A 27,259-nucleotide genomic window follows, 5' to 3' on the forward strand; every position below is an offset into this window, starting at 1 on the left:
TTTGCTCCATTTATGACATGAGAACTGCATTTTTTTCAGCTGTTGTCTTTGTTCCTGCAGAAGTCTTTCTCTAATTCTACCACTAGTGACCACTTCCAGGCAGATGACAATGCTTTGGCTGCACAGTTTCCTTCTTCAATTATGCAAGGCAAGAATTTAGACTGGAGAATAGCATTTGCCAGCTGTTTTTCTTTGGGGATGAATGCTGGTTCAGAAAGCAGTTGTGTAAGTGAACTACTATGTCTTTAGCAGTCACTAGAGACTGTTCACCACTTGCCATATTATTAATAACAAATACATTTTACATAAGGTACTATATAATCTTGGGCCACATAAGAAACAAAACATACTGGTAATGTACAGGAAAAAATTATAAAAGGTGCAGACAAGCAGGAAACCATACAGACTGTCTGCATGTAAAAGATGTTAAAACATCTTTCAAAAGATGTTCCTAAATGGATAAAACCAAGTTCTTCCAGGTTCTTTGAGGCAGTTGTGACTTACAGCCATGGCAATTTAGTAGTTCCTATTTAGTATTTCTTATTTGTATTCAAGTACACTCTTTTTTTTTTGTTTGTTTTCCTCCAGTAAGAAACTACACATAATGTTTTAAACTCAAGATGAATGTTCTCAGTAACAGAATGAGCCCACTTTGCCCCTTCACTAGCTATAGATCATCTGCAGTTAAAACAACAAAGCCTTGTCCTAGACCCTAATATAGCCTGATAACAGTAGGGTGAAGTGAGAAGGAGCCACAGAAGTGAGCAGCCCATGCAGGCTGCAGTTACTTGGATACAGCTCATGTTTTTGCCTGAGGTATGTGATTCTCCAAATTGCATTATAAAGGAGTATCTATCCTTCTTTTTATGTATGCTGCCTTGCACAGGCTTGCGACATGAAAGCAATATAAACAGACCTATCAGCAGGAGCTCCTGAGTCACCTCACACCTCTTATCTAAAATATGTAGGTGTTAAAAAAAAAAGTTTATGTAATGGTAAATGCAAACATGTTATGTCACCTTCATAAAAAAAAAATCAAATTGGTTGCTTGCCATTGTTACTCTGAGTCTCATAAATCCTCCACGTGGCACAAAATACCAAAGCATCTGGAAGAGTTTTTATAGAAGGCAGCTTTCTTATCTAAAGCCCCTTTTCTAGTCAAAACCTTTAATCATTGTACAAGACAAAACTTTGTAAGGCCCCTTGAGACCTAGCCCAAACAATACAAAGATGTTGTCATTATTGAAGACTGCAGTTGTATCTACTGCAATAAGAAACAATTAAGGAAAAGCCAGTGACAGTCTGCTCAATGGAGTAAATAAATTTGCTCTTGATTACTTAAGAAGACTGAAAATAGGTCTGCCATCTTCTGAACTTACAGAAAATGTTCCTCCTTAATGCCTGCTGTTCTTCACTTTCAGTAGGGCAGAATTTGTACCATGACCGAAGTGCTGATTTACAAAAATGATAGCAGGGGATTCTAGTCCTATGTAATCCTCAGTTTGACTTCAATACCTAATTTCCAGCTTCTGCTGAGTAGTAGTGAGCAGACCAACTTAACATACTCATCTCCAGGCTTTTTGCAGCTTAACTATTTCTAGCTGCCTTCAGTAAGCAACTTGCTACAAGTGTGCATGTGGTGGGAGGGTGGCACAGCTCTATTTATTTCAGCCAGAAAGCACACTCAGGCAATTGGATTCAGTCTTTTTTAATAAATTAATGTCATTCAAAATACAGTGCCAGAACATGATGCAGCTGAACATGCTAGTAAGGTTTGTCATGAAGCACCTGTGTTCATGTTAGGTTGGCGGCACCCCGCTACTGCTAGTGGTTCCTGGGATTAATGCCAGAGCAGCACTAGGCATCTGCTCTCCTGCACACACAGCACAGGATATTCCTGAAGTTTGCTTCCCCCCCCAAAGTAAAAAACCTGACAGCTAAGGGATATCTATACACAATCACACTACAGTAATGCTTGTTATTAAATTAACAGAAAATAAAGACCTGGTTAATCCACACTAAAACTTCGTTTTACAATGGAAAAATACATCAGCAGCAGGAAGTAATATACATGAGCCAATGTTACTGTAATACAGAACGTGGAGGCATTTACTGATTAAAGCCCCACATAGACCCGCACTATGAGGGCTGGCAATTCCTATCGCAAGCCCAGCAACTTAAGTCCACACCTGGTAATCTACCAGCTGCTTGGAAGACCTGTATTCTAAATAGACAGGTATAAGTTAGTGAAAATAGAATACATGCACCTCATCATACAGCTTGACTGAACCTGCAGTCATTTTGCCCAGCATGTTACCATACAATGGAAGATCTACCCTTCCTACCACAGGTGTAGATCCATGGGATTTGTTTCTTTTTCTTTTAATGGCATTACTATACCAACATAGATATTAGTATTTAGTAAGTGCGGCACAGTCCTTTAATTAGGCCACACTGACAATTATATAACTAGCACTTAAGTAGAATATCCAGAAGTAGTTAAAATGTAACTGGAAGATACTTTCAAAAGAGTTGTGACATCATCCTAGAAACAATAACTACTTTTTTTTTAAGCTAATTTTCCTGAATGGAGAGTTTATAGAACTAGAATTAATTCTTTAGACAAGTCAGATGCTCAAGCTCATGATATACATATATTTTTCTCAATTATCTGATAATAGTATTTGAGATTATGGAAGCATATCTGCTCTTTTCACTAATTCATACTGAATGGCGGCAAGTGTTAGGTAGGGCATAAAAATACAACTCATGAAAGACAGCTCTGAGATTTCCGTCCCCAGACCTGTTCTTTCACAGCCATTTATTTCTTTTATTATTTTATAACTGAGCACAGACTCAGTTGTGCAGTCTCATTTGGGATCTATACAGGTGGTAAAGTAACCATCTCCCCATCCAGCTCGAATTCATCAGCTCCGTCTGGCGAGAAGAGATACGTTGGAGGTTTCCACGGGGACTCTTCAAGGCAAGATGGATACAGCTTTCCTACAGTGCACCGGAAGTCTTTGCCCAGGTCCCACAGCACGCGCTCCGATATGTGCTGCCTCAGGAACCAGCGGTCGAGTTCCAGGTCATACTGGTAGGTGGCATACTTGGCTCTCTCATTCATGTGGGTCTCCCGTATAAAGACACATAAGGAATTGGAGATGACAACGGCCCTGACGCACGGGTCGGAGTAGCGCTTGGCAGGGATGTTGGCTGCCATCCTCCATTCGTTTTTATTCACGTCATAGATCTCCACCGTTACAGAAGACCCGTCCACAGTACTGCTGGGCAGCCTTATCCCAGAATTGCTGGCAATATGCAGTCCTCCGATATAGAATATCTTATCACCAAAAGCAGCGGCTGAGGCGAAACATCTGCTCGTCTGCCGCATGGCCATCTCCACCCAGGCGTCCGAGCGGGGGAAGTAGCAGTACATCAAGTTGTGCGCCATGACGTAGATGCAGTTGTGCACCGCCACGGCCGTGCTCCACTGCCACGCGCAGGGCAGGGGGCTCACCATGGTCCACTCGTCCTTCTCGGTGTCGTACCTCTCCACAGTCCTCCTGTTGAGCTCCCCGCCGACGCTGTCGCCCCCGATTGCGTAGATGTATCCTTCGCAGCACACCAGGGACGGCTTGATGCGCACAAAGAGCATCGGCGTCTTGGGGAACCAAGTGTTCTGCTGCGCATCGAACCAGTAAAAGCAATTCACAGTCCTGAAGGCAGCCTGGAGTTTGCTGCTTTTACTGTGATTGGTTTTTGTGTTCTTCAGAGGAACTTGCCCACCTGCTATATAGATGTCATTATCGGGAGTTACCAGCGTCCCAACCTTATGCAAGTCAGCAGGAGGGTTGCAGAGTTTGTAAACTTTCTCTGCCTGTGGGCTGTAACAGACAGATGAGTAAAGACTACCAGGGTTTTCAGCAGCAGCTTCGATGAATATCATCATCTCCTCTTTTGTCATGCCAAGTCTGGGCTTGAAAAATTTGGGCATCGATTTGTACAGTCCTTGCACCACCACTGATTTATCATTAGGTGGCAAGCCTTGAAACCAGGCTCTCTGTGTTACTTCTGAAAGTGCATCGATCCGGATTTGGCTAAGAACAGAGGACAAATACTGCGAGCGGGATTCCGTGTTGTACTCCAGCCATAACATAGCAGCCTCACGCACTGTCTCCTCCTTTTCCACATTTAAATTGTCACTGCTTAAAATATCTATCAGTAGATCATGTGACAATTGCATGAAAGCCTCCTGGTGGTACACAGCTGTGAACTTGTGCTCCACCATTCTTTTAGCACTCTGTTTTAACTCCTCACAGCTGAAGAGATCAGCAAAGCTTAATAGACGCACACAATTTTCTGCATTAATTTTTTTGATTAAGTATTCTCTACATCGTTGTAACACATCATCTACCTGTAATGCAAAGAAACACACAAAGTATTACACGTACAGTCTATGCTGTCATGGAGCAGCAGCACATAAAGTACCTGTGTCTGGTGTTGAACAACACAGTTCAGGCATGGAATACTATACATACACAAAAACACAGCAGTGACTCACTCAGCTGCTTCACACAGACCGAGTACACAGCGTGATTATGTCTGCTGGCAAAACTAATTTTCTAAATGTTAGAAGTACACTGGTTTATTTCCAGCCTTCCAAAGGGACTGTCATGCAAGGAGGGATGGCTACATGAAGCAAATTTGGCAAGCAACTGCTCTCTATACAGAGCAAACGGAGCAAAAGTGTTTTGAAATTACTAAATAGGAAAGATCTTTTAACAAGATAAAGAATAAAGTGGTTCAGAGATTAGAAGCTGTTATTTCCTCCTGTAAACATTCCTACCTGTAAGAAGCAGGCAGTTTCATAGAGCTGCTCTACTGTGCTGTCGCTTATTGCCAGGTTACCCGTGTATGCGTAAGTGATGATGATCTGCAGAGTGGCTGCATCCACGTTCCTCAGGTGTACGTGAGTCTGTTTGCTCTCGCTCAGCCCGCTCATGAACATTGCTCTGAGGAGAAACACACATATTAAGACAAGGATCAGCAGTGAGTAATCTTAAACAGTCACCTGTAAGCCTTTGGTGATTACACTCCTAAAGGTGAACAGTCCTTTTGCAGGCCTGTTCACAGGTGTTTTGGATTTACCTTAGGCTCACATCTACTATTTCCAATATAACATTTGGACAGAAGATTAAAAAAGTAACATCAGTGTCTTCTGCAGAAATACTTTATATTCATGCAAACCCTTCTGTGTTAATCAGCAGATAGTGCTAATGATTTTGGAGTTTTAATGACACAATTTAAATATTTTCTATGATAGGTGATAAGAGGGAAGAAACATCCTCCAGAAAACACTGTTGAAACATACACAGCTAGATTTTAGATTCTAAACCAAAAGAAGCAGATTTATGTAATGGACTGAGCTAAGTCATATCAAAAAGGATGCTCCTCTGGGAGGAGAAGAAATGGAGCAAGGACTAGCACTTTATGAATTATTTCTTATATACCATTCATCATAACATGCAGTAAACTTCAAATTTGCAGGCAAAAATCAATAGCAGAAAAACCTATCAGATCTAATCTGGGAAAAAAAGAGCGAGTATTTCCATTACATCTTCCTGAAGAAGACTAGAAAGGCAATTTAAAACATTGTTATTGTTTCCTTAATGCTTCACACACCTCTTGCCCATCCTAGTATTTTAATTGTAACACAGTTAAGAACTAACTGCAATCTGGTACTATAAACTATGTACTTGTCAATTTTCTTAAAATAGGGACATTGGTTTCAAGAGCTTTATATTGATTCAGGTTTGGTATTTATGGTTGTGCTAAAAATTCAGTTCAAGACTCTTTATATTTATTTGGGCTTTTCTTTTTAGGAAACCAGGCATGAGAAAAGTTAGAAGGGGCAGTGAGTGCACCTTTTAGTCCTGCTTCTGGCTGCAGAGATGAAAGGGACATGGAGATACACTCCCTAAGCCAAGCCATTCCAGCAAGCATCTGATACAAAGACAGTATCCCATCCCCATTTCTCTGTCTTCTTCTAAGCTCCTTAATTCAGGGCAACTTGCATTTTAGGACGGATCACTAACTGATATCAACTTGCTATGCAGCTATTTAAAGATAAACAAGAAAGTACAAGAGGGTACAGACTCTTCAGAAAGGAAGAGGGAGCTCTTGGAGGCTCTGGCTCTTGCTCACACACTGCTGAGCAGCCTGTGCTGGAGCAGGGCTGCACATCATTCAGACACAAAGATGGAAGGTAAGCTGGCTGCAATCACACACAATGGCTGGATCACACAGAAAGATGCTTCGCTTTTCTTCCCCCTCCTTCAGGGCTATCAATTTTTCATAATAAAGCTAAATTTAGGAAGCTGAACATCTTTTTGTAAACCAAAGTAGAGAAGAAAAACAGAACATGACAAAACCACAAGTTTGATACTTCTTTTAACCAGTGCCAAAACCTCATTCCATAAATAATAAACAAACACATATGAATAAGAGATTTGACTGCACATTCTGATGCAGCACACTGGGTGGACTCATGACAGCTTTCCAACCTTATGATTAACCACCCACATTAAATCTGGCTACATTTTCAGTGGCTGTTATTTTACAAATTGTTGGAACTATGTCATCTGCACAGGGCCAATGGTAATAATTATTATCTAGTGATCACACAATACTTGTTGTTAAAAGTTGGACCAGATTCATCTGAGATGAAAAAATAAACAGAAAAGCCAGCAGGGACAAAAATTTTCTGTAAAAGTAATAAATTAATCCTTCCACAGTTTTCTACAAGAAATGAGACAAAGTACAGAAAACATCTCTGATGTGTTCTGTATAGCGAGCTGGTCTCAGGAAAAGCAAATTTGTAAACTTTCCAGTGACTGAACAGGAAAGAAAAGTTATAATCCCTCCACAATGCATCAGGAAGGTAGAACATGCGTGGATGTCACTCAGACTAGTTTCAATCTTCAAAATTCGTTCCAGGCAGGCAGATTAATTATATTATGCTGCCAACAAAAATGATTAATCACTGCAGAAAACTCATGGTGCCTCATCATCCAGGTCTTACTATGAAGGCATTTGCAAAATGTGGTAGCATTTAACATATCTTATTAATAAAAATGTTTTAAAAGACCAAAACCAGAACATTTGGAAAACAAGAGCTACTGAACTAAAAATTTCAACAGTATCTTGGGGGGACCACGAAACAAAAAAAAAAACAACCATAAACAACCCCAAACCACACAGAGAAAAACTTCACTTGCATTGGCACAACACTCAAGCAAGGGAAGAGTTTCCAGCTTTGCTGAGCAGGGAAAACCAGATGATTCAGAAAAGAAAGCCATGAACTTGCACAGCAATCCCTACTTTTAGCAAATGCTTCTACTAAGAAACTGCAGTTAAACATGACAATGGAATTCCTGCAGCCAAGTCTCAGTAATTCCTTATTATCCTACCTTGGGAAATAAAAACAGATTAAGAATTTTAAAGATTTGGTGTGAAGGATAAGAAATTTACTTATTTTTAGACTCATTTAACTCCCTAAAGAAAATGAGCCATCACAAGTGTGATTCCCCCCCCTCCACCTCATTGTAGGAACTACAATAAATATCTAGAATTGGTCCCAGGAAGCCAGAAATTTTATTTTACTCTGTGTTGGAAAGTAAGGATATTTAGGTTTTGTACTTACGTTACTGATCTTTAAGTCTCTGCTAAACATTGCCAATCAATTACTATTACACTTAAAACCAGGTACCACAGATTTTATAGCGTTTGAATACTCACCTGAAATATGAGCTGCACGTTGCAAGAACCATCTTATGGCAGGGAAATTCAGTGCCCTCAACAATCAACACTATGTCAGTTAGCAACTGCTGTTCATAAAAGAATTTCAACTGCTCCAGCAAGGATACAGCATACTCTGTATTTATCTGCCTCTCGTCCTGGGTAGACATGACTGTATTCCATTAATATTTCCAGGACCAGAGAGAAAAGTCAAGATTTCTTCACCAAAGAAAGGTCAGCTGAGTGTTTCTGAAGTAACCAGGAAAGAAATGGCAGGAGGTCCGTAGCCTTCAGAAGTGATACTGATAAAAGGGCAGTGTTATCTTGAACTGCTGAATCAATCTTTCAGACTTTGACCTCCTATTAGGTCATCATGCTGTGACTTGATGTCCCAATCTGTTCAGAGACTTTCAAGAGTGTCTGCAGAGCTCCCGTTGAGATCTATGGCGCAGCAACTGAATGAACAAAAGTGAAGTCTGAGGTAGATTTTGTGGTAACATCTCGTGATCAGTGGCTGCACTTGACTGACTGAAAGCAGGAAAATGAAATTAATTTACACATCAGCACATTTTGGAAAACCTTTCATAGTTACCTCTTAGAATTAATTGTCTAATAAACATTTCTAAATTAGTACTTCATTATTTGCAATAAAACCCTTCTAAGAAAAAAATGTAAACAACAAAGGTATCTAAGAGAAATGAAAAGCAGAGGAGTTTGTACATTAATTCTCATATGACCTAGACTCACAAACTAAAATTCTTTATTTTGTCAACACAGCTCCTAAAGCTGGAGAGTTAAAACAAGTTTCAGTAAGACTTCATTCCTCTTCAAAGAATTACCCAGATTTCCCACTGAGTACACCTGTGAATTTCATTCAACCATTGATAAGATAGCCACTTTTCCCCCCATTTCTACATTAAACAGCAGGTTTTTCCGCTTCTTTGTTTTTGTCTACTGAAAGCTTATCAATACCAGGCCACTAAAAAGATAAATGCAGTAATTTTAACATTCCATCACTTTCCAGCTAAACTCTCAACATCATTATCAGCCTGTTTATTTCACCTTTGGCATTCTAGTAGAGATGAAGCAGAACTAGCACTAAGGATTAAAAAAAAAAACCCCAAAACAAACAAAACAAAAAGCCCTAAAAGTCTATATTTCCAATGCATATTAAATTTATCTGCTGCATGCAGAAGGGCTTCACCTATTAATTTTTCACATTGTTTTTCCTTCTGAGTAATTTCCACACAGCCAGGTAAGCATCACTGCTGCAGACAGGAGAAAAGAAAAACAAGGAAATAATAGGAGCAAAGGGATGCTGGAATAGCAAGTCTCAAAACACCTACAGTGGCTGCCAATGTCTATTATCTTGTTTGGACATTTCTCCTCTTAAAAATAGGGTCAGGTTTTATTTCATCTTCCACTTGAACAAAAAAAACCTAATTAAGAATGGGATAGTTGTGACAGTAAAATTACCATCATAATGGGTGCTAGAGTACCACAGCTATCAAATGCTTCCAGATTTATTTAATCTTGCAATGTTCTTCTGCATTCCAGTACTGAGGAACAGCCAGGACATGTTTGTCTTGTGTCTAAGATATCACTATCACTACAGTTCACGATGAACAGAGAATGCAGGAACAACTTGGGTGAAATGACATTCCTTAAATTCCACACAAAAACATAAGATTTAGTGTAAGACCAAGACAGTTGAAATACCTGCAAGCCACACCAAAGATCTACTATTTCAACACAGCCCTGCCTGTAATACAATTCAGAAACAGTTGTCTTTCAACATTCACTCACTTGAAACAGATATGCTTCATTAATGCCACTTTAATTACTACTAATTTAGTGTGCCCAATCTTTTTCTTTTTCAGTGATAAATATACACAAACAGAAACTCTTAGTGTTCCCTGGTTGTTTAACTGCAAAACAGCCCAACTAGTCAAACCCAATGCTCACTGTTGAGGTGAAGGCAGTTAATTGAGGAAAACGGAAAAGGCTTTGATACCTGGGGGAAGGAGTAGATACTACTACTGAAAAACTACTGTGTGCTACAATAAGAGATACTAGCACAAGTCTTGACTGGAGACCTTCACCTTTCAGGTAACCTCTGAAGTCACTAAACCATAAATACATTGAGGATACAGAGATACTGCTCCATCTAAAGCATGACCTTCTGCCTCAGGTCACAGCTCCTTTCTAGCAAGACAGTGTGCATCTCATCTCTGCACTACTGCCCACCCTCCTGCTACTCTGGGAACAGATCACCATGCAACCCAATCCATTGACAGACTTTGCACTGAACTTTAAACAGCTACAGACACAGACTCCCTACGTGTGTTAGGCCCACAGCAATAAATAGCTTGTGGCTCTGCTGGTATCCCGAGCCTCTCTACAGCATTGTTTGTCCTGGCTTAGGAGTAAAGTTTCAAGAACAATACAAGCTGGTGGATTAAGCTCTGTTTGGGCAGAGCATCAGTAACACAAAGCTTTAGCAAAAGAACTCATTGATACCATTACTTCCTTTTCTGATGTAACTGTAAAGAATAGAAATATTTTTCCAGAAACAGGAAAAAAAAAGAAAATGAATATGCACTGGTTCAGTCATTAGGTACCAGAACAAGTCAAAGATGCCATGGAGAAATTGATATACACCTGCTAGTAAGATTAAAGACATTTTTGGCAGAAAGCTGCTGACAGTCAATAACTGAAAAAGCAGACCTGTTCAGCAGAAGACAAGTTGAAACTGTGAAATTAATTACTATAAATAACTGGAACATTTGAGTACGACCCTCAGTAGCAGAAAAGACTGAGGAGCTGACAGGAATCCTGTTGCAGAACATTTATGTGATGTGGATCACCTTTGAACCATACATTTACAAAGCTGGAGCCTTTGGTTTACAGAAAACCATCTGTCATGTACTCCAGGGAAGTGCACATGGTAGGAACATGCTACGTACACGATTCCTGTTTTCCACATCCACACTGTGTTTTGCTGCCAACAATAACCATTTGCTAAAGAACAAGGTTTTGTATTTGTCACAGAGTCAGGACTCACATCCCATTCCCTTGTAATGGAAACAAATACATCAAGGATCTCTGAATTACTGATCCAAAATTGCCATAATTTACATCGTCATTTGCCCAAGAGAATTGAATCTGTTCAAAACATTAGGATAAGTGGTAGTTACATCATTTAGTGCCTGGAGAAGCATCCAAGATTATCTACCTCTCTCACACCTCTTTGGAGAGTTCAAGACTATTTTAAAGGAGATACTCTCCTCACTTTGAGGCTGAAAAGCTGAGGCATTGAATTAAAAAACAGCTTGTCCAAAGCCATGTACTTCTGAAGAAGGAAAGCAAGAGCCTTAGCCAGTCCAACCCAACATCTCTCTCATTGCACTGTGCCTGGCTGGCATACAGTCATATATATCTTTATATATATAAATGAAAAACTGTGGACTTGAGGATATGTCTACAGATGCACTACTGTCTGCTGAGTCCCAATGACTATGCAGCAGTGGACATTTCTCATTTATGGATTAAAAGATCTATGGCTAAAGTTAGCTTTATATCCTGAACTGAAATTCTGATAGAATAAATATAATCCCTGAATACAAGTTCTAGGAATGAGACCTTCCCCTTCAACGATGTCACTGGAGTGACCATTTTGTTCTGAGTTGTTTCTTGGAAGCCAGCTATCCAAAACAGGACTGGCAAGTAGCTGCTGGAAGGCCACAGGGTGCACCATTGCAAATGAAACCATGTAATCACCAGGTGATATAAAGTACCTCCCTATCAAGCTGGAGAGCAACATTAAGTAACACCTTGATAAGAGGGTTTGTTTTTAAGTAATTATTCCTTTTTGCTTAAGTAATTTTAATGAGGTGGCTTGTTAACACTTGTTCATGTACTTCAAATCTGAATGAGACCATTCAGAAAATTAGTCATCAAATGTTAATGAGTTATGGGATAGGCTATTAATTGCCTTCCTTGAATCTGTTTATTTTCTGAGGTCAGACAAAGATTGATAGAGATACATACTGCACTACATACATGGCAGTGGCACTATACTGCAGTGCGTAACAGTGAACAGGTATATTGACTATTTCCAGTTTCATAGGGAAACATATAAGATACACAGACATAATATTCTTCAACTGGACTTATTAAAAATTAATTTATTTTCCACCCAAATTAGAAGTGGGGAGAAAGATATATAGGTATCTTTTGTCTGGGGTTTTTTTTAAGAGATTCTGATTCCTTCTGAAAATCCCATTAATTAGTCTGTCAGATTAGATGCCTAACTTTCCATAAAATGGTGGGAAACATGTAAAAGATCTATGAAAGTGTTACAGGTTCCCATCTGCATCTTCAGCCATCAAATACTTCTTAAATTCTAACTTTACTAACTCCAATTCACACTTTAAAAAACACACTTCATTTTCCATATGTCTGGAAGAAAATTTAGACAAAAACAAACAAACAAAAAAAACCCCCAACAACCCAAACCTATCTCCCTGGATATTCAACTTATTTAATCTAGTTTTAACTAATTAAAAAAAAAAAACCACAAAAACAAACAAAACCCAAACAAACAAAACCCAAACTTTAAATACTACTTTTGTGCACTTTTAATCAAAATCCTATTTCCATCCAAATCCAAGGGCAGCTTCATACAAATCACAAGTAAAAACACATCTAAAGAAGTGAGTCATTCACTATTTTTAACATAATAAAAGGTCAGAATTTAGACCTGAACAACCCTAAGCCAAACTACACAAGCCTTGGTGTGTGCAGATAGCAATCCTCCCAGCTAGCAACACAGTGCCCAGCTCAGGCACTTCAACACTTGGTTACTATGGGGGATATTCTGAGTTACAAGCCAGCCAGTTTCAAACTTAACATACCAGCTAATAGTAAGGGGGAATGTGAGTACTAAAACTGATTAGAATCAATTATGTAAATCGACACACCTAGCCAGTAGATCTCAAAGATAGGAAAGAAAGAAGAAAAAAGTAGTTGGAAGGTCCAGATTCTTTAGTAATGTATCAAATTTGCATCCTTGGCACTGAGAAAGAAATAGGTAATTGATGAAGCAGTTCCAGACTTGGAAGTTTTCCTCTCTTCTAAAGCCATCAAAGGTGTCTTTGATAGCACAGTAGTCCAGAAAACTGAGGACATCAAGAAGATTCTAATAGGGCAACAATGTGAAATTTCACTAAAAACAAGGTTTAATCCTACAATGTTATCTTGAGAATGACTATTCACTTGGAAACTACTACTATTTTCCATACATATCATTCTTGGGAGGTGAGTTACAACTTTGAGCTAGGTGAGTTTTCTGAAGCTGCACAGAAAGTAGAGACTAGAAGTGTCAGACTCCATGTTAAAAACATGCTTGGTCACAATGCACTCCTGTTTTTCTGCTCCTAAAGGAAGTTATACACTAAAGGAAATACCTGCTCAGAAAGAAAATTAGCATTTATGACATGATAAACCAACAGCTTAAATTGGCAACTGGACTTCTATGCCGAGCACAGGTAGTTTCCACCCCCAAGGGTGTTCCTGTTTTGTGGAAGACTTGACTTGTTTTGTAAAATTAACCTTTGAAGAAAAGTGGGCCATGGATGTCTCCAGTAAGATCCAGCCACGTATCCTATATAAACAATTTTTTTTCTCTGAACTATAGTACATTAATGAAGCTAGTCTGTTGTATTTAACAACTTAAATTCCAGTTTAAAAGTACATGTAATTTTCTTGAACATTCACTATATGACACTTAACTATAAATTCAAGCATTTCTACATTAAGAAATTAATTAGTCATTAATGTAGCTTAATTAATTGTAAGTTAGTTCCTGAAAGGTTAAGTATTATAATGGATATCATACTCATACATATAAAATTTATTCTCAAAGCACAACAGTCAGTAAACTAAGAGAGAGAAATTTTAGGGTTTGCACCAACTCTGGTCTGTTTCATAATCACATGACCAAAACAAAAAAGCCTGCTTCAGCAAAGAAAAAAACCAACAACAACCATCTGTCTAAAATGCAGTCAAAAATATTAAATAAGCAGCAACATCTTTTCTTCCTCTTTGGACTGTTCATGAAAGATGCTGCTTATACATCTTTGAGTGCAAAGGGTCCCCTCTACTTGACACACAAAAACAATTTGGAAAAAGGTGTGACACCTATACTCAAATCGTGAGACTACTTGATGTGTACATTTACTATTTAATGCAATTAAATTAAATACTAAATACTAAAACTACCTATTCCTCCAGATAGATTTCTGAGAAACAGAACTATACTCAGTGTGCATTTTAATAATCTCTAAAATACATCATCTGAACAAAATTCATGTAGCTACAGCCCTAGGTGAGCTCACAACAGCACACAGCCTTTAAGGCCCATTATGATCACAAAGTAGATGTACATAATACAGAAAAGCCAAGCTGGGGCTTTGCAATAAAACCTCTAAAAATGCACATGCTAAGTACAGCACAAATCCATTTCTAAATCATAATTAAAGTTATTTCAAAAGCAGCAGGTATGTATCCCGTTTCACAGCAGAAATAATGGTGAACGCCGGGAAAATGTGACTAACGTCAAAGCGATACTATGTGTTTATTTAGTCCGGAAAAGCTTACTAAGAATTATGTGACTCTTTAAAGCTACCCCGGTCACTGCAGGTACCCATGGCGTACATATGCCCAACTAGATGGATCAGTAGGGAACGCAGGGGCAGCTACAAGGACCTGCACTGCCACTCCACCGCTGTTCTCCCCCAAGACTTCACAGTGCGTGTCCCTGCGAGCGCTGCCAACACAAACACCCAGGTTTGAGGCATCCCCACCTGCTCAGCGCAAGGGGAGCCCCGCACACCCCGACCCCCCCATCACAGCCCCCTCCTGCCTGCGGGACGCGGCGATGCTGGACTAGGGGCAATGAAACACATTTCTCCCCTCTCCCCGATGCTCAGGCGCGCCGTCCCGTCCCTCCACAGCCCTCATCCCTTTCCTGCTTCCCCCAGGAGGAAGCGGGCACCTTCCCGCTTCTCCAGCACCACTGCACTCCGGGCTTAGGAACGATCCCGACGGCCTCTCCTCCTCTCGGGTCTGCCGGGAGCCGGCCCTGCCCGAGGGCGCGGACACGGCCCCCGCTGCCACCTCCGGCGGTGCCCGGCGGGCCCGGGGCCGCGGCCGCCGAGCGGGAGCGGCCGCGGTGGGAGGGGGCGGGCGGGAGCCGCGCCCGCCCGGGCGGGGGGAGCGGCTGCCGCAGAGCCCCCGCGGGCGCCCCCGGGACCGAGGCCTCTTCGGGGCGGCCGCTCCCCCCGCGGGGACGGGAAAGGGCCCGGCGGCCGCGGCGCGGCGGGACGCGAGCGCGGGAGCGCCGCCACCAACGCCATCCTTACCCCCCCACCCTCCGCTCCGGACAAACCTCCGACCGCCGCTTCCTCTCGTGCCTGGCCGTCCCGACCGCAGGCGGCCGCGGGGAAGCGGTGGGGGAGGAAGAGGATGCGGCGGCGGATCCGGTCTCTCTCTCAGGGTGCGGAGGCGGTGGCGGCCCCTGGGCGCGCAGGCGCGGCTGCGGCTGCTGCTGTTGCCGCCGCCGCCCCCCCCCCACCTCTTCCTCCCCCTCCTCCTCCTCACCCGCCCGCCGTTACGGAGCGCCGCGCCCGCCCCGTCTGCGCATGCGGGCCGCGAGGCGCGGCGGCGCGGGGGGGCGGCCGGGCCCGCCCCCGGTTTCCTGTCCCTGCTCCCGGCCGCGAGCGCCCCCTGCCCGCGCGGCCCCGCAGCGGCGCCGCCCGCGGGGGGAGGGGGGCCCCCGCGCCCTCTGCCGGGGGGAGCGGCCCCTGAGCCACCGAATCCTGCGGCTCGGGAAAGGCCTCCGGGATCACCGGCTGCGACCGGACACCGCACTGCCAAGCCGAGCCTGGCACCGAGCGACACATCCAGTCTTCCCTTACACACCTCCCGGGACGGGACGGTGACTCCACCACCTCCCCGGGCAGCCCATTCCAATGTCTAATCACTCCTTCTGTGAAGAAATTCCCCCTGATGTGCAACCTGAACGTCCCCTGGCGAAACTTGGTGCCGTTTCCTCTCATCCTGTCGCTGGTACCTGTAGAGAGCCATAAAGTCCGCCCTGAGCCTCCTTTTCTCTTTCTCTAACAACACCAGCTCCTCACAGGACTTGCTGCAACCTGGAGGCCTGTGAGCTTCAGGGTTAACACCCAGCTGGGTCCTCTCCCCCTGGGACCTGCCTTTGGTCCTTCAGGAGGCCTGGAATGTCCTTTGGCCAAGTGTGGGTTTGCTGCCCTAAAAGCAAAGTTCACCTGTGGGGGAATTTGTGGGGACTGGAGCTTACTCTGGGATGGAAGGAATTGACAGGGGCACAGGAGACTGAAGGGAGGTATGATAGAAAGGAAAATCCTGAGAACATGCACCTTTTTAAAAGCCATCTAGTGTTACTTATTTTCTTTATTTCTCTTTGAGTCCATGCACCCATAGAGAGGCTGGGAGGTGCACTTCAAAGAGGTGAAAGTATGATGGATGCAGGGCAGAGCTGGGGATTTAAAACATACCAGACAAGTCACAGAGTCATAAAATGTTAAGGGTTAGAAGGGACCTTAAGGACCATCGAGTTCCGCCCCACTGCCACAGGCATGGACACTTCCCATTAGGTCAGGTTGCTCAAAGCCCCATCTGACCTGGCCTTGAGCACTTCCAGGGCATTCAACAATGTCCTTGGGCAGCCTGCTCCAGTGCCTCACCACCCTCACAATCAAGAATTTCTTACTAATATCTAGCCTAAATTCCCCATCTCATTTTGTACCCATTGCTTACTGTCCTGTCATACAAAGTGCAAGAGCTGCTCTCAGTGGAAAGGACAAGCTTTGGCTGGGAAGGCCTGCAAGGAATGGATCACAAACCCTTCCCAAACATTTTATAGTTTGTGTTTTGGTACAAAGGACTTGGTTAATCTGAATGTTATAGAAAGAAAAAACACATTGATTTTGGGAACTTCCCAACACAGGAATACAAACAATCTCTAAGCATCCATACCCCCTTGTTTTCCCCTAACCACTCACCAGCCTGCATAGCACAGGTACAGTGTTTTCCTGTCCTTCCACCTGCCCCTGTACTAGTAGTCTCTCATTTGGAGAAGTGCAATTCCAGAGCAGCAACTCAGAGTCTCACCTCCTGTAAAAAGGCAGGGTAGAGTCAAATTGCAGCTTCACATTTCATAAATTCCCATGACGTATGATGGAGTACACTGTATGGGAAGAAGTACTTCTTCTGTTCATGTGGAAATAACATTACATTTGTCAGGCCCCTCAGCCATGTTAGGATGGAAGAGCATTGCTCCCTTTACTCAGTACTGAACAACTGGTAAGCCCTAAAAATAAATGTAAACTTGGCCTTGTGTCTCCTGGTGGTTTTTTTTTTTTCTTTGAAAGAAGTGTTTTTAACTGCAGTTTGAATCAAAAGATTCGGAATGTTTTCCTTTTTTTCAAAAAAAAAAAAATCCAACATCATAAAAGGGAAATACCAGATTTACTTAGAGATGCAGCTTAAACATCTGCAGGATGAAACTGCCAGCTTTCTGTACAACAGCTGAAGGCTTTTACAACTATTCCTATCCTTGTGTTTTGATTTTCCTCCCACACAATGATGGAAAAACGTTCCCTGCATCACTGTTAAATGAGCCTCAGGTGGGAGGAGGAGTGGACAAGTAGCAGCTGCCTGCCATAAAGAGGACCTGGTTAGTTTTCTTCTGGGATGTAAGCAGCAGCAGCAGCAGCAGCAGCAGCAGCAGCAGCAGCAGCAGCAGCAGCAGCAGCAGCATTGGACTTTAGGTTTTGGGGCTTCAAGGGTGGGGGGAGGAATATTTAGTTCTTGTAGGGGGTTTTGTTTGGTGGTTTGTTTTGTTTTGGTGGGGTTTTTTCCCTTCTCTGCACCGCCCTCCTTCTCAAAGGTCAAAGTAATTTTTTGGCCTGAGGGAGTCTGTAGGCTTTTTGGTGCTTTCAAGAGCTGCACAGGCCACCCTAGATGGAAGCTGAAGAGAGCTCCAGCATTCCTGAGGCATTCTGAAACTCTAGGCTGAACCGTGTGCTAATTTGTAACAGGTCTCAAAATAATTTTGGTTCTTTTGTAACTTTGAAGTGCTTGAATCTTCTAAAGAGTTAAGAGTCCTCTGATTTCTTATAGTCTTGTTTATAAGTTCTGTGTGATAGTGTTGTATTGCTTGCAAGTATTAGTTAACTGAGGAGACATCCAAGTGTGGGAGGAAGTTCTGTCTTGTGAATTTTATATGGCTCTGAATGCAAACTTACACATAAGGATTTTGGTGGGGTTGTTTTTGCTACCTATCATTTGGTTTAAGCGTAGGAAGCAGGGTGTCACTGAAATACTTGGTTTACTATGTTAGTTAGCTGTCGTTCTTAAGTATAGTATAAAGTACAAATCCTGAATTAATGGAGTTCTTATTGTACTGTGTAACAACACATGCATTAGCATTAAGAAGTGTTTTCTGCATGAAGCATTAAATGTCTGATTGTGTGAAGCTGCTGCTTTTTTTCCTTTGTGTGTGTGGCCTCTTAAGGCTAATGCACTGAAGGCTTTTTTATTTAATTGGCTGGGATACTACTTACAGAGATGTATGCATCTAAGACTACTGAAGCTCTGTAGCTTTAGAGCATGTTACAAGGTTGCCTTGAAGGACTAATATCGAGAGCTGTGTACAAAAGCTTGCTTAGCAAAGCCCAACTGAAATATTTGACCTTGATAGCATGTCAGTTTGTTACCTGCTGTTTGGAAGACAGCAGCTTTCTTTTAGAAGGATATGTTTTCTCTGGGCAGGGAGAGGAATGTCTGCTAAATTCTGACAGAGCATAAAAATAATTAAGTCATGCAGTTCTTAAGTGGTTGATAATGATTACTTCTCTCTTTCAGTGTTTAAAGAAAAATGAATACTGCCTCAACTTCAGAAAGTGGATCATATTCCACAAGCCACCCAGGACCCTTTATTTATGCACAGCCATCAGCTCAACAGCCTTATCCAAATCCATGGTACCTCAGTTATGCATACAGTCCATACTGCGTACCTGCTCCAGGTAAGGTAAACAGCAGCTCTCTGTGGGATCTTGGGTTACGTAGTTACATGCTTCTTTCCTCCACTCTTGCAGTATCTGTGTTAATGAGCCTCTTGGGAGTTTAACTAATACTTAATAAATCAGATTTTTGACAGTCTAGCACTACATTAATTCTGCCTTAAATATGTAGCTTGTGGGTGCTTCTGGAGAATGGAAGCTAAGCAAAATATTAAGTAATGGTCATCCTGCAGATATAGAGCTCCAGAATATACTTAGGCATTAATATGCGTGGGTATATATGAATTCCACATGTGCATGCATGATAGGTATGGATAAATGTAAACTTAAGAAAATAAGAAAGATATTGTTAAATAGACCTTGTAAGTGCTATACTTATGTGAACTTGTATTTGGAGCTTTTTCAAAATCCATGCTCTATAATAGTCTGTGAAATAGCCAAAAAAAGCACAGAAAACAACTTGGTGAATGTTCCAAGGGATAAAAACAAGCCCTGGTTCAAGTGTAGATGTTGAGATAAACTATTCCCTAATGAAGAACTCTGTTTTTGCACCAGATTTGCTACTAAGCATTGAAAGGTGGCATGTTTTATTTACAGATGTGTCTGATCTTGTAGCTGTCCCTGTCTATGCAAGTAAATATGATTCAGGAGGACTAATTTCAGAAAGATATTTGTCTTTTCTTTTTGTCACCAATGTCTAGGCTTCCGAAGTGGAAATCCGTATTTTCCATTTTATTCTGTTGCGCTCCATGAGTACCCTCGATTTTTTGTCCCACAGCATCCAGTGCATGCAAGAATTAACAGAAGGCCTTATTTTAATGCTGCCCCACCTTCCCCTATGTTTTATCATGCAACAAGATTTAGACATCATAATAGCCCTGGGAAGAAAATGGAGACAAAAGAAACACAGACTGATCCTAGACAGCCTGAAAGCAAGCAAAAAAGGCATCAAGATATCCGTACAGAAACGAAAGGTTGTGATGCAGGAAATATAGCCTGTGTTTCTCCTGGTATAGGTACAGAGACTGAAAATACTTCAGAGAAACAAAATTTGTTTGGCTCTTCTATTGTGGTAGACAGAGAGTTTCATAATAAGAACCCTGCCAGTTCTACACAGTATAGAAATCTTCCTACTGGAAGCTATGCCTTTGAGAAGGAAGAAGTGAGGATAGAATATGGAAATGGCTCTCCAGCTATTCAGCTGTGGAAATCCTTTAAAGAAACAATCCCACTGTATGACGTGGCAAGTGGTAAACCAGTTCCAGAGAACATAGTGCCACACGACTTGTTTTCTGTTAGCTCATGTGAAGGCATGATATATGGCCCTCATGAAGGGGAGAATATGCTGCCAGGAGCTTCCTTAGATGAGAGAAAAGCTGTTGTCACCTCCAAACAGGGTGCTGAAGCTGTGCAAGAGAAAGATGTGCAAAATAATGAAGTGAAGCTGGATGCAGAAAAGATGGCAAAATCCCCCCCAGGTGAAACCATGGCAGTGCAAATCACAGAGTTGGCAAGATCTGTTGGTGTAGATCAACCAGTGGTAATAGCTAAGAAATCTAGCACTAAAAGGTCTGCAGGATCAAAAGCTTCTCAAGAAGAGCCTGGCTTTATTCAACAAGCAGGACTACTTCCATCGAATATGGAGGTAATGAGTGACTTTCAGCAGAAAAAGCTGAATTTAAGCCACAGTGCAACCAATGAAAGTCAGACAGAAAAAAGTATTTGGTGTGACAAATCAATTGAGAGGTTTGCTCCCTCTAGCAGCTGGCTGGCTTGTTTGGACAGTATGGACACAAACTACAATGCTTGTTTGCCACAAAGGAAGCGTCGAAGTGTAATCAGTCTGTCTTCTGATGACATGTCCTCTGGAGAGGAAGGCTCATCAACTGATAATGCCCCAGTGTCTTATTTTGTGCCTGACTATGTGCTTCAGAAAAGCATGTACACCCTTCAGAAAAGTACAGAGGGCTTAGACCAAATTAAAAGTGGTGGATCCCCTAACGTAGATGAAGTGGTAGGAAAGGAGCAGGTGAACAGCCTGAATGACCAAGATGTCAACTCTTCAAACACAAAGATCAAAGAGACTTCCAGTAAAGGTAGAAAGCTGGGAGCCCTTTCTAGGTCCTCCAGTAGGAAAGAAGTCAATTCTCCCAACAAAAAAGCAACTAAGAGTTTGTCAGAAGTTGAGGACTCTGAAGAATATTCTGTAAAGGGAGAAGAGGAAGATGAAGATGGAGAGGATGAGTATGAGGAGGACGAGGATGATGACATGGATGAAATTGAGTATTTCTTTCAAGAAGCCCCTCCATATGGCATCTTGAGGCCAAGTAAAGGAAATTTCTACCAAGTCGGTCAGAGAGTGCTTTGGAAACCACCTACAAATGCTGTACCAGCACAATTAATTAGCTGGCCTGCTCAAGAGAAAATAAAAACTAGGAGTGGGCTTGTTGAAAACATTGGTGTAGTTTACAAGCCAAAGAAGAGAGAACAAGATGAAGTTGTATACAGTGACTATGGGTATTATGGAAGAAAGAGGCCTATGACAAGAAGAGAAGGACTCGAACACCAGCGAATGCTACGGAAATTCTTGAGAGGTGAGCGAATTGCTAAGGACCAAGTGCTGATTAGTAGCATACACAAAGAACACCTAATTGCAGTTTCATATTGTAGCTTAAACTAGTGTGAAGATTAGAGCATGTTGTAGCTTCAAATTTGGCAAAGAGCCAGAAGTCCTGCAGAATATTTTTTTCTGAAGCAGAGGGAAGTTTGCTGCAACTTTTTAGCTATTGCATAAGGACTCTGCATTTTTACAGCCAGCAGAGAATAATGCAGAAGCTCGCCTTTATGTTAGATTTGATACATTTAACTGTCTGACATTTGTGGCAATTTATTAACTTGTTAAGCTTAAGATAATTTGGATTATGTATTTACTGTTTCTTAATATCTTAGAAGCTCTGCATTTAAGTTTATACAGTCTGACTCTCCTATCACAGACTAAATTCTGTTTAATGCACCCAGCATAAGTTAATTACAATCTAGTGGACCTACCCTGTGTAACTTTCCTGCAGTTGAGGAGTCAAACTTTTTTTTTTTTAATTGTAGCTGCTGCTTTCTTAGCAAAAACAGTTTTGTACTTTCAGAAAATTGGTGTGAAACATTATCAAATTTGACCTGGGAAAGGACATCTTATTTATTTCAAGGTAGATCCTCTTAGAATTTGGATTAATGTATACTGAGAATAAGAAGAATTATCAGTTTGCAACTGGTTGTATGGTCACTTCAGCAGGTGGCTGCTGTTTAGTAGTGTCTTGCATTGTAATAAACAACCAAAACAGGGTGATTTACTGCTAATAGCAGGCTTAGTGTTCTTAAACTTTATTTTCTTTGTTCAAAATCTGTAAATCTGTACACTTAATGTGTCTTGTAATTTTTGTTAAGTGTAATCTCCAGAAAACTGTTTATATTTCAACAGATTCCTACAATCAGATCCAGTAGCTGGCTTTGCATTCTGGCTTGTGTTAGCATTACCAAGACTAAATACTGACCTTAATTTTATTTTTTTTTTATTTTAATTAGGAAGGCTGTTAAGAGAGAACATGGGGATACCACCTGAAGAGTACTGGATTAGAAGCGGTGCTAAACCCAGATTTACCAGCCAAATACGTGGTAGTTTCTCACCTCCAGCAAGGAGCAAAGAACAAGGTACAGCTTTCTCTGTGTGTTTTTGTTCCTAAGGAACATCCAGAAGGATATGATACAAATAGCAAGCATGTGATAGTTGCATAAGATTTGAAAACAATAAAACTAATCCTTGTTGCTTGCTATTTATAAAATGCCTGTCAGTCAGTGTATAAGTATATCTTGGATATATTTATAGCCTTCTCAAACTGAAACAGGGTAATAAGGATGCATCAGAGATACTTCTGGGGATGTTTTTAAGGTAATTTTATAGAAAATCAAAACATTAAATGCTTTGATGTGGCCAAAACAAAGCCTTTATTTGTGTAAAGTTGTTACTGCCATAAACTGTAATATTAATTCTTTATACTGATAATGCTACTCTTGATAGCATGTGCAGTGGTAGCTTCTAATTTTGATCCGTAAAACATGAAGGGAGTTCTATGCGGTAGCTTCGTATGCCAACGCTCAGAAAAACTAGCATGGGCCAACAGTTGCCCTGACACTGTTGAAGAATAATGGAGTGCAAATCATTGTGATCCAGTTAAGGAAAGGATGAAGAAAACAGTTATTTTAACCAAGTAATAGCTTAGATAGTGTCTTAGCTCATGAAGCAGAATGTTTTGGTTCTTTTTCTTCTTTATATTTAATGTCTTACTTGGAGTTCAGATCTGGGGTTTTTTTTTTGATGCTTTTCAAAGGTGTTCGAGTGTAGGTGCTGCTGGAACAGCTACGGAATTTGCTGTAGTGTTGGTATTGCCACTCTCCTGGGTCATGTGTTTCAAGTATCTCAGGATCAGCCTATCAAATAATGGGGTGTGAGGCTATCTTCAGAACAGATGATTTGCTTCTCTTCAGTTTGCTGATCATATACATCAGCTTTCCTATATCAACAACCAAGTAGATAGTGTTTTCCTTAGTTCTTTCTTTGCATTGCTTTCCTGCTTGAGCGTACTGGGGTTTGGGATTATTTGCCTCTTGCATTGGAGGCTTTCTATATGCAGAGTTCAGTGTTGCAGTTTTTTGTTTTTTAATGCTAGCATGCTCTATAAGAGTTGAAAACATTTTACTTTAGCAGCATTGTTCCTGGCTCCACTACACCGTATAAAAATATTGGTAATAGTTCTAGAATAACTGTAAATTACCTTTAACTTTCAGCATGTCTCTTCTGCATCTTTGAATTCAGAGATGGTGCAGCAAACTGAGGATGTTTGGTCTGTTTCTTGCTTACTCTTCCTCTTTTTCTAGCCCAGGTAGTTGGAAGAAGTCATCACATTCAGTGTTAGGAAGCAGGAACTGGTGTTTTCTGAACACTTTTTGTGCCAGTGGATGCTGCAGAAATGCTATTAAAATTACATCATCTTTAAAAATGTTTCCTATATTAGTATTTGATTTTTCAAATTAAAAGTGCCCCACGAGTAAGGAGGTTTGTCTAAACAAGATATATGGCTTTAGCAGTAATATCATGCACTAAATTTGACTGCTTGAGCAGTGTACTTGTAGGGCATAACTTCACAGGTCTGAAGTTTTTTAAAGACAGTTGGTGAATTGGGTCACTTGGACAGCACCAACTAGTCTTGAACACTTGAAAAGTGAACTAAGGCAGAATTATCCAATGTACTATGTTCCTTTTTTACCACATTAACACCTATCCAAATTATGACTCAAAATACAATGCATCCAGAATTATGGTTAGACAGTGATTAAATGCTGTAGATGTGTAAGACTTGCTTGGCATCTGTAGTGTCAATTTTATCTGCTACTTAAAACGGGTAGAAAAAAGGGAGGGAGGAACACCACAGACCAGCTGGTGAAAGTCATGGTTAAATTTGCCTTGTGACTATGCATTGGAGAAATAACACCACTTGTATATTGTTATTTAGTGTGCCCACCTTTGGTTAAAGCAAAGAAGAAAAGAATGGGCAAGCCACCTTCAAAACGCAGAGACATGAGACATGAGGTGGAAGAAGTAGAAATGTGGGAGCTGCCTAAACACAGTGTACACAAAGGTTGGTATACAGTGACAAGCTACAAAAATGACTGTTACAAGTATTTTTTTCTATCTTTGGGACTAATCTTTCTTGGTTTGAACTGCAGGGATGTTGGATAGTTTGTGAAATATGCAGAAAAGGTGAGGGGGAAGCTGAACTTTAAGCATTTAATCACCTTGCTATGAATGCAGTGTAGCTTTGATCAGGTTAGATTCCTTCTTTGTTTAAAGTAAGGATGGGGGAGGAAACCCACACCAAAACCTGCTGTTTTAGTCTAGTTGCTCTTCAGACTGCTGTACTGTCTCTTTAAAGTGCTGGGTCCTGTATCACTTTGCAGGACATGCTTTTATTTAAGTTGCTCATCTGCCTCAGCCCAAATGATTTGCAATTTGATACAACACAAATGCATATAGATAATTCTTAAGATCTCCAACTTAATGGATTAGGAACTTCTGGCTATTTTGGAGGAAGACAGGGAAAAAGAGTGGAGGGAAAAATCAAAATGAACTTGAGTCAGAAACAAATATGCTTTTGTGCATTTGTGAGTCTGAAAAGGTTATAAATTAAAAAGGGTCAGTAGATACAAGAAGCTATCTGTAAAATCAGTTTTCTTTCTGGAAAAAAGTAAGTTAGTGTAGAAAAATGAACCCAAATATTCTATCAGGAAATACATGAGTAAAAGATAGTGTCTCTCTCTCTCTCATATAATAGACAAAGGCTTAGACTTTCATCTTGGAAATGTAAGGAAGGTTGGAAACAAACTTAGGCTGAAGTATCTTACTAGTGAAAATCTGCATCAGCCCTGAAGACTGCAGGAAACTTGCATAATCCCAAAACACTCCTTGTATTTTCCCCAGAAATAGCTGATGTTTCTTGGGTACATTCAACAATGCAGTTATATGAGCACACTGAGAATGTGATATGAGCTTCTCATGGGACTCTTATCTGTTATGCTGGGATATTCTGAAGTCCAAAACCACTCATGCACGTTTTATACTAGCTGGGAAGTTGAGTACATGATTCTAATGTCAACCATCAGTGCCTGCAATAGGAAAAGACAATCACTAATATCTAGTCTTTTTTTAGAAGCAAATTGACATAATTTTGAGGTGGAATATATACATTCCTTAACTTTTTTTTTTTTACCTTTAGGGCATGGAACAAGGAAGTCCCTCTCTAAGAAAAGATAATTGCAAATATTGGGGCAGAAGAGGGGTGGGGGAATACCAACTCTTTTTTTGTATAAATCCAAGATTTGATTACTATTCTCTTGCATATTTTGTAAGTTGCTGTTCACTCTAAAAGGGCAAGAAGTGACACTGTGAAGACTGAGTACACAATTAAAATGGAATTAAGTATTTAACACCAAAGACACCTTTTTATAACTGGCACATCCACTATTTAAATAATAAATTTCATAGAATTGCACTTTTGAGACTTCTTGTGTTCCATCTTTACACAGTAGCAAAAAAACTTGATGGCAATGTATGTGCACAACTGCTATTACAGCATGACAGTTATTGCTGCCCTGTCCTTAAACTCTGCAGGTCTGTGAAGCCTGTCCCTGTTATCTCATAGTCATATGATCTGGACATAAGTACAAGATCCTTTTCTATCAGCTGGATTTGTTTTTGTCAAAATGTAAAGGAATGTAGTTACAGCCATATGAATGGCTGTAACTATATTCCTTTACATTTTGACAAAAACAAATCTTCTACTTGTCTTAAACTTTCAAGGCAGTTCCTCAGATCTTACTCTCATGATTGAGGACTAAAACTAAAGCATCGAGTTGATGTGATGCTTCCCTCTCCTCCCCTTTTTCTCGAGATTTTTGAGTCAGTTATAGAGACCCTGAGCTGGAGATATGGATCTGAAAGGTAAAACAGAAGATTTTAGTGGTGTGTCCTGTTTTCTGACTTCCTACTGATGACTTCTATGACTTACAGGTGATACTATCCCTGGAAGTCTCTTTACAGAACTAAGATGATAAAATTAGGTCTGTGCTGAGCTGCCTTAGGAATAATGGTAACAGACTGATCTAGATGAGGTGGATAGCTCAAAAATATGTATTTCTTTTTTTCCATAACTAGGAAGGCTATTATTACTGTGTGAGAAGAATAAATATGATATTGCTAATCTTGAATGATTTGCAAATAAAATGATAGCATCAGTGAAGAAAATGGGGAAGCAACAAAAAAAAAAAACAACAACAAAACAAACATCTGGTTTTCCTTAAAAAAGGGTGGGGTGAATGGACAGACAGAACTTGTCTTTTGCCTCCTCTCCCATCTTCTTATTCTGTCTAGGCCCTAGAGTAAGCTACATGGATAAAAGTAGCATTTCCCATGCCTGTTTGGGTTTTGTGCCTACCTATTACTAGTCTGACCTGTAACTGAAGTTATGCTGTTTTCCCTCTTAGTGAGGAGTACTGATATTTCCCTACCCAACTGATCCTATCTCTCTGTTACTTTTAATACCACCTGGTTAATTGTTAAAGCTCTGCTATAACTACAGCCTTTACCACAAGCTGTTAGAGGAAAGAAGTCATTGTGATGACAAGTTTTCAATTCCTTTTTACTTCAAGCAATGAAAGAAAATAAATGCATTAAAAATTCTTATTTGGCTTCTGTGCTGCATGAAATCTCTGCACCAGAGCATCAAAGA

The 27,259-nt window shown here is 40.9% G+C and overlaps 2 protein-coding genes across 4 annotated transcripts; one reads left to right on the plus strand and one right to left on the minus strand.

The window, feature by feature from the left end:
• Positions 1–1,692: 1,692 nt before the first annotated feature.
• On the minus strand, positions 1,693–15,398 carry KBTBD2 (kelch repeat and BTB domain containing 2). Of its 3 annotated transcripts, none has more exons than XM_066556355.1 (4): positions 15,251–15,398; positions 7,801–8,324; positions 4,850–5,015; positions 1,693–4,417 (listed from the first exon to the last, which is right to left on the minus strand). In XM_066556355.1, exons 2-4 carry the CDS (start codon positions 7,968–7,970, stop codon positions 2,882–2,884), a joined length of 1,872 nt encoding a protein of 623 aa, XP_066412452.1. In that variant the 5' UTR covers positions 7,971–8,324; positions 15,251–15,398; the 3' UTR covers positions 1,693–2,881. The 3 variants fall into 3 exon arrangements, with proteins under 3 accessions (XP_066412452.1, XP_066412435.1, XP_066412443.1); XM_066556338.1 differs by having other exon boundaries at positions 7,801–8,328; XM_066556346.1 differs by lacking the exon at positions 15,251–15,398 and adding an exon at positions 9,005–9,365 and having other exon boundaries at positions 7,801–8,328.
• Positions 15,399–18,781: 3,383 nt separating this feature from the next.
• LOC136562315 (uncharacterized) lies at positions 18,782–25,785 on the plus strand. Its single transcript, XM_066559467.1, has 5 exons — positions 18,782–18,929; positions 19,628–21,520; positions 22,503–22,628; positions 24,488–24,613; positions 25,748–25,785. The coding sequence occupies exons 1-5, from the start codon at positions 18,782–18,784 to the stop codon at positions 25,783–25,785; spliced, it is 2,331 nt and encodes a 776-aa protein (XP_066415564.1).
• Positions 25,786–27,259: the final 1,474 nt, after the last annotated feature.

This window comes from Molothrus aeneus, chromosome 1 (genome assembly GCF_037042795.1).
Source record: "Molothrus aeneus isolate 106 chromosome 1, BPBGC_Maene_1.0, whole genome shotgun sequence".
Classification (NCBI taxonomy): domain Eukaryota; kingdom Metazoa; phylum Chordata; class Aves; order Passeriformes; family Icteridae; genus Molothrus; species Molothrus aeneus.

What these genes read in the sequence shown, in the direction of transcription:
- KBTBD2 (XM_066556355.1), bottom strand. Translation starts at nt 7,970, where the DNA reads ATGTCTACCCAGGACGAGAGGCAGATAAATACAGAGTATGCTGTATCC. An exon ending in ACGTGCAGCTCATATTTCAG is followed by an intron (nt 5,016 to 7,800) that starts GTGAGTATTCAA and finishes GTTTCTCCTCAG; the next exon opens with AGCAATGTTCATGAGCGGGC. An exon ending in AAACTGCCTGCTTCTTACAG is followed by an intron (nt 4,418 to 4,849) that starts GTAGGAATGTTT and finishes TTTGCATTACAG; the next exon opens with GTAGATGATGTGTTACAACG.
- LOC136562315 (XM_066559467.1), top strand. Translation starts at nt 18,782, where the DNA reads ATGAATACTGCCTCAACTTCAGAAAGTGGATCATATTCCACAAGCCAC. An exon ending in ATACTGCGTACCTGCTCCAG is followed by an intron (nt 18,930 to 19,627) that starts GTAAGGTAAACA and finishes ACCAATGTCTAG; the next exon opens with GCTTCCGAAGTGGAAATCCG. An exon ending in TAAACACAGTGTACACAAAG is followed by an intron (nt 24,614 to 25,747) that starts GTTGGTATACAG and finishes TTTTACCTTTAG; the next exon opens with GGCATGGAACAAGGAAGTCC.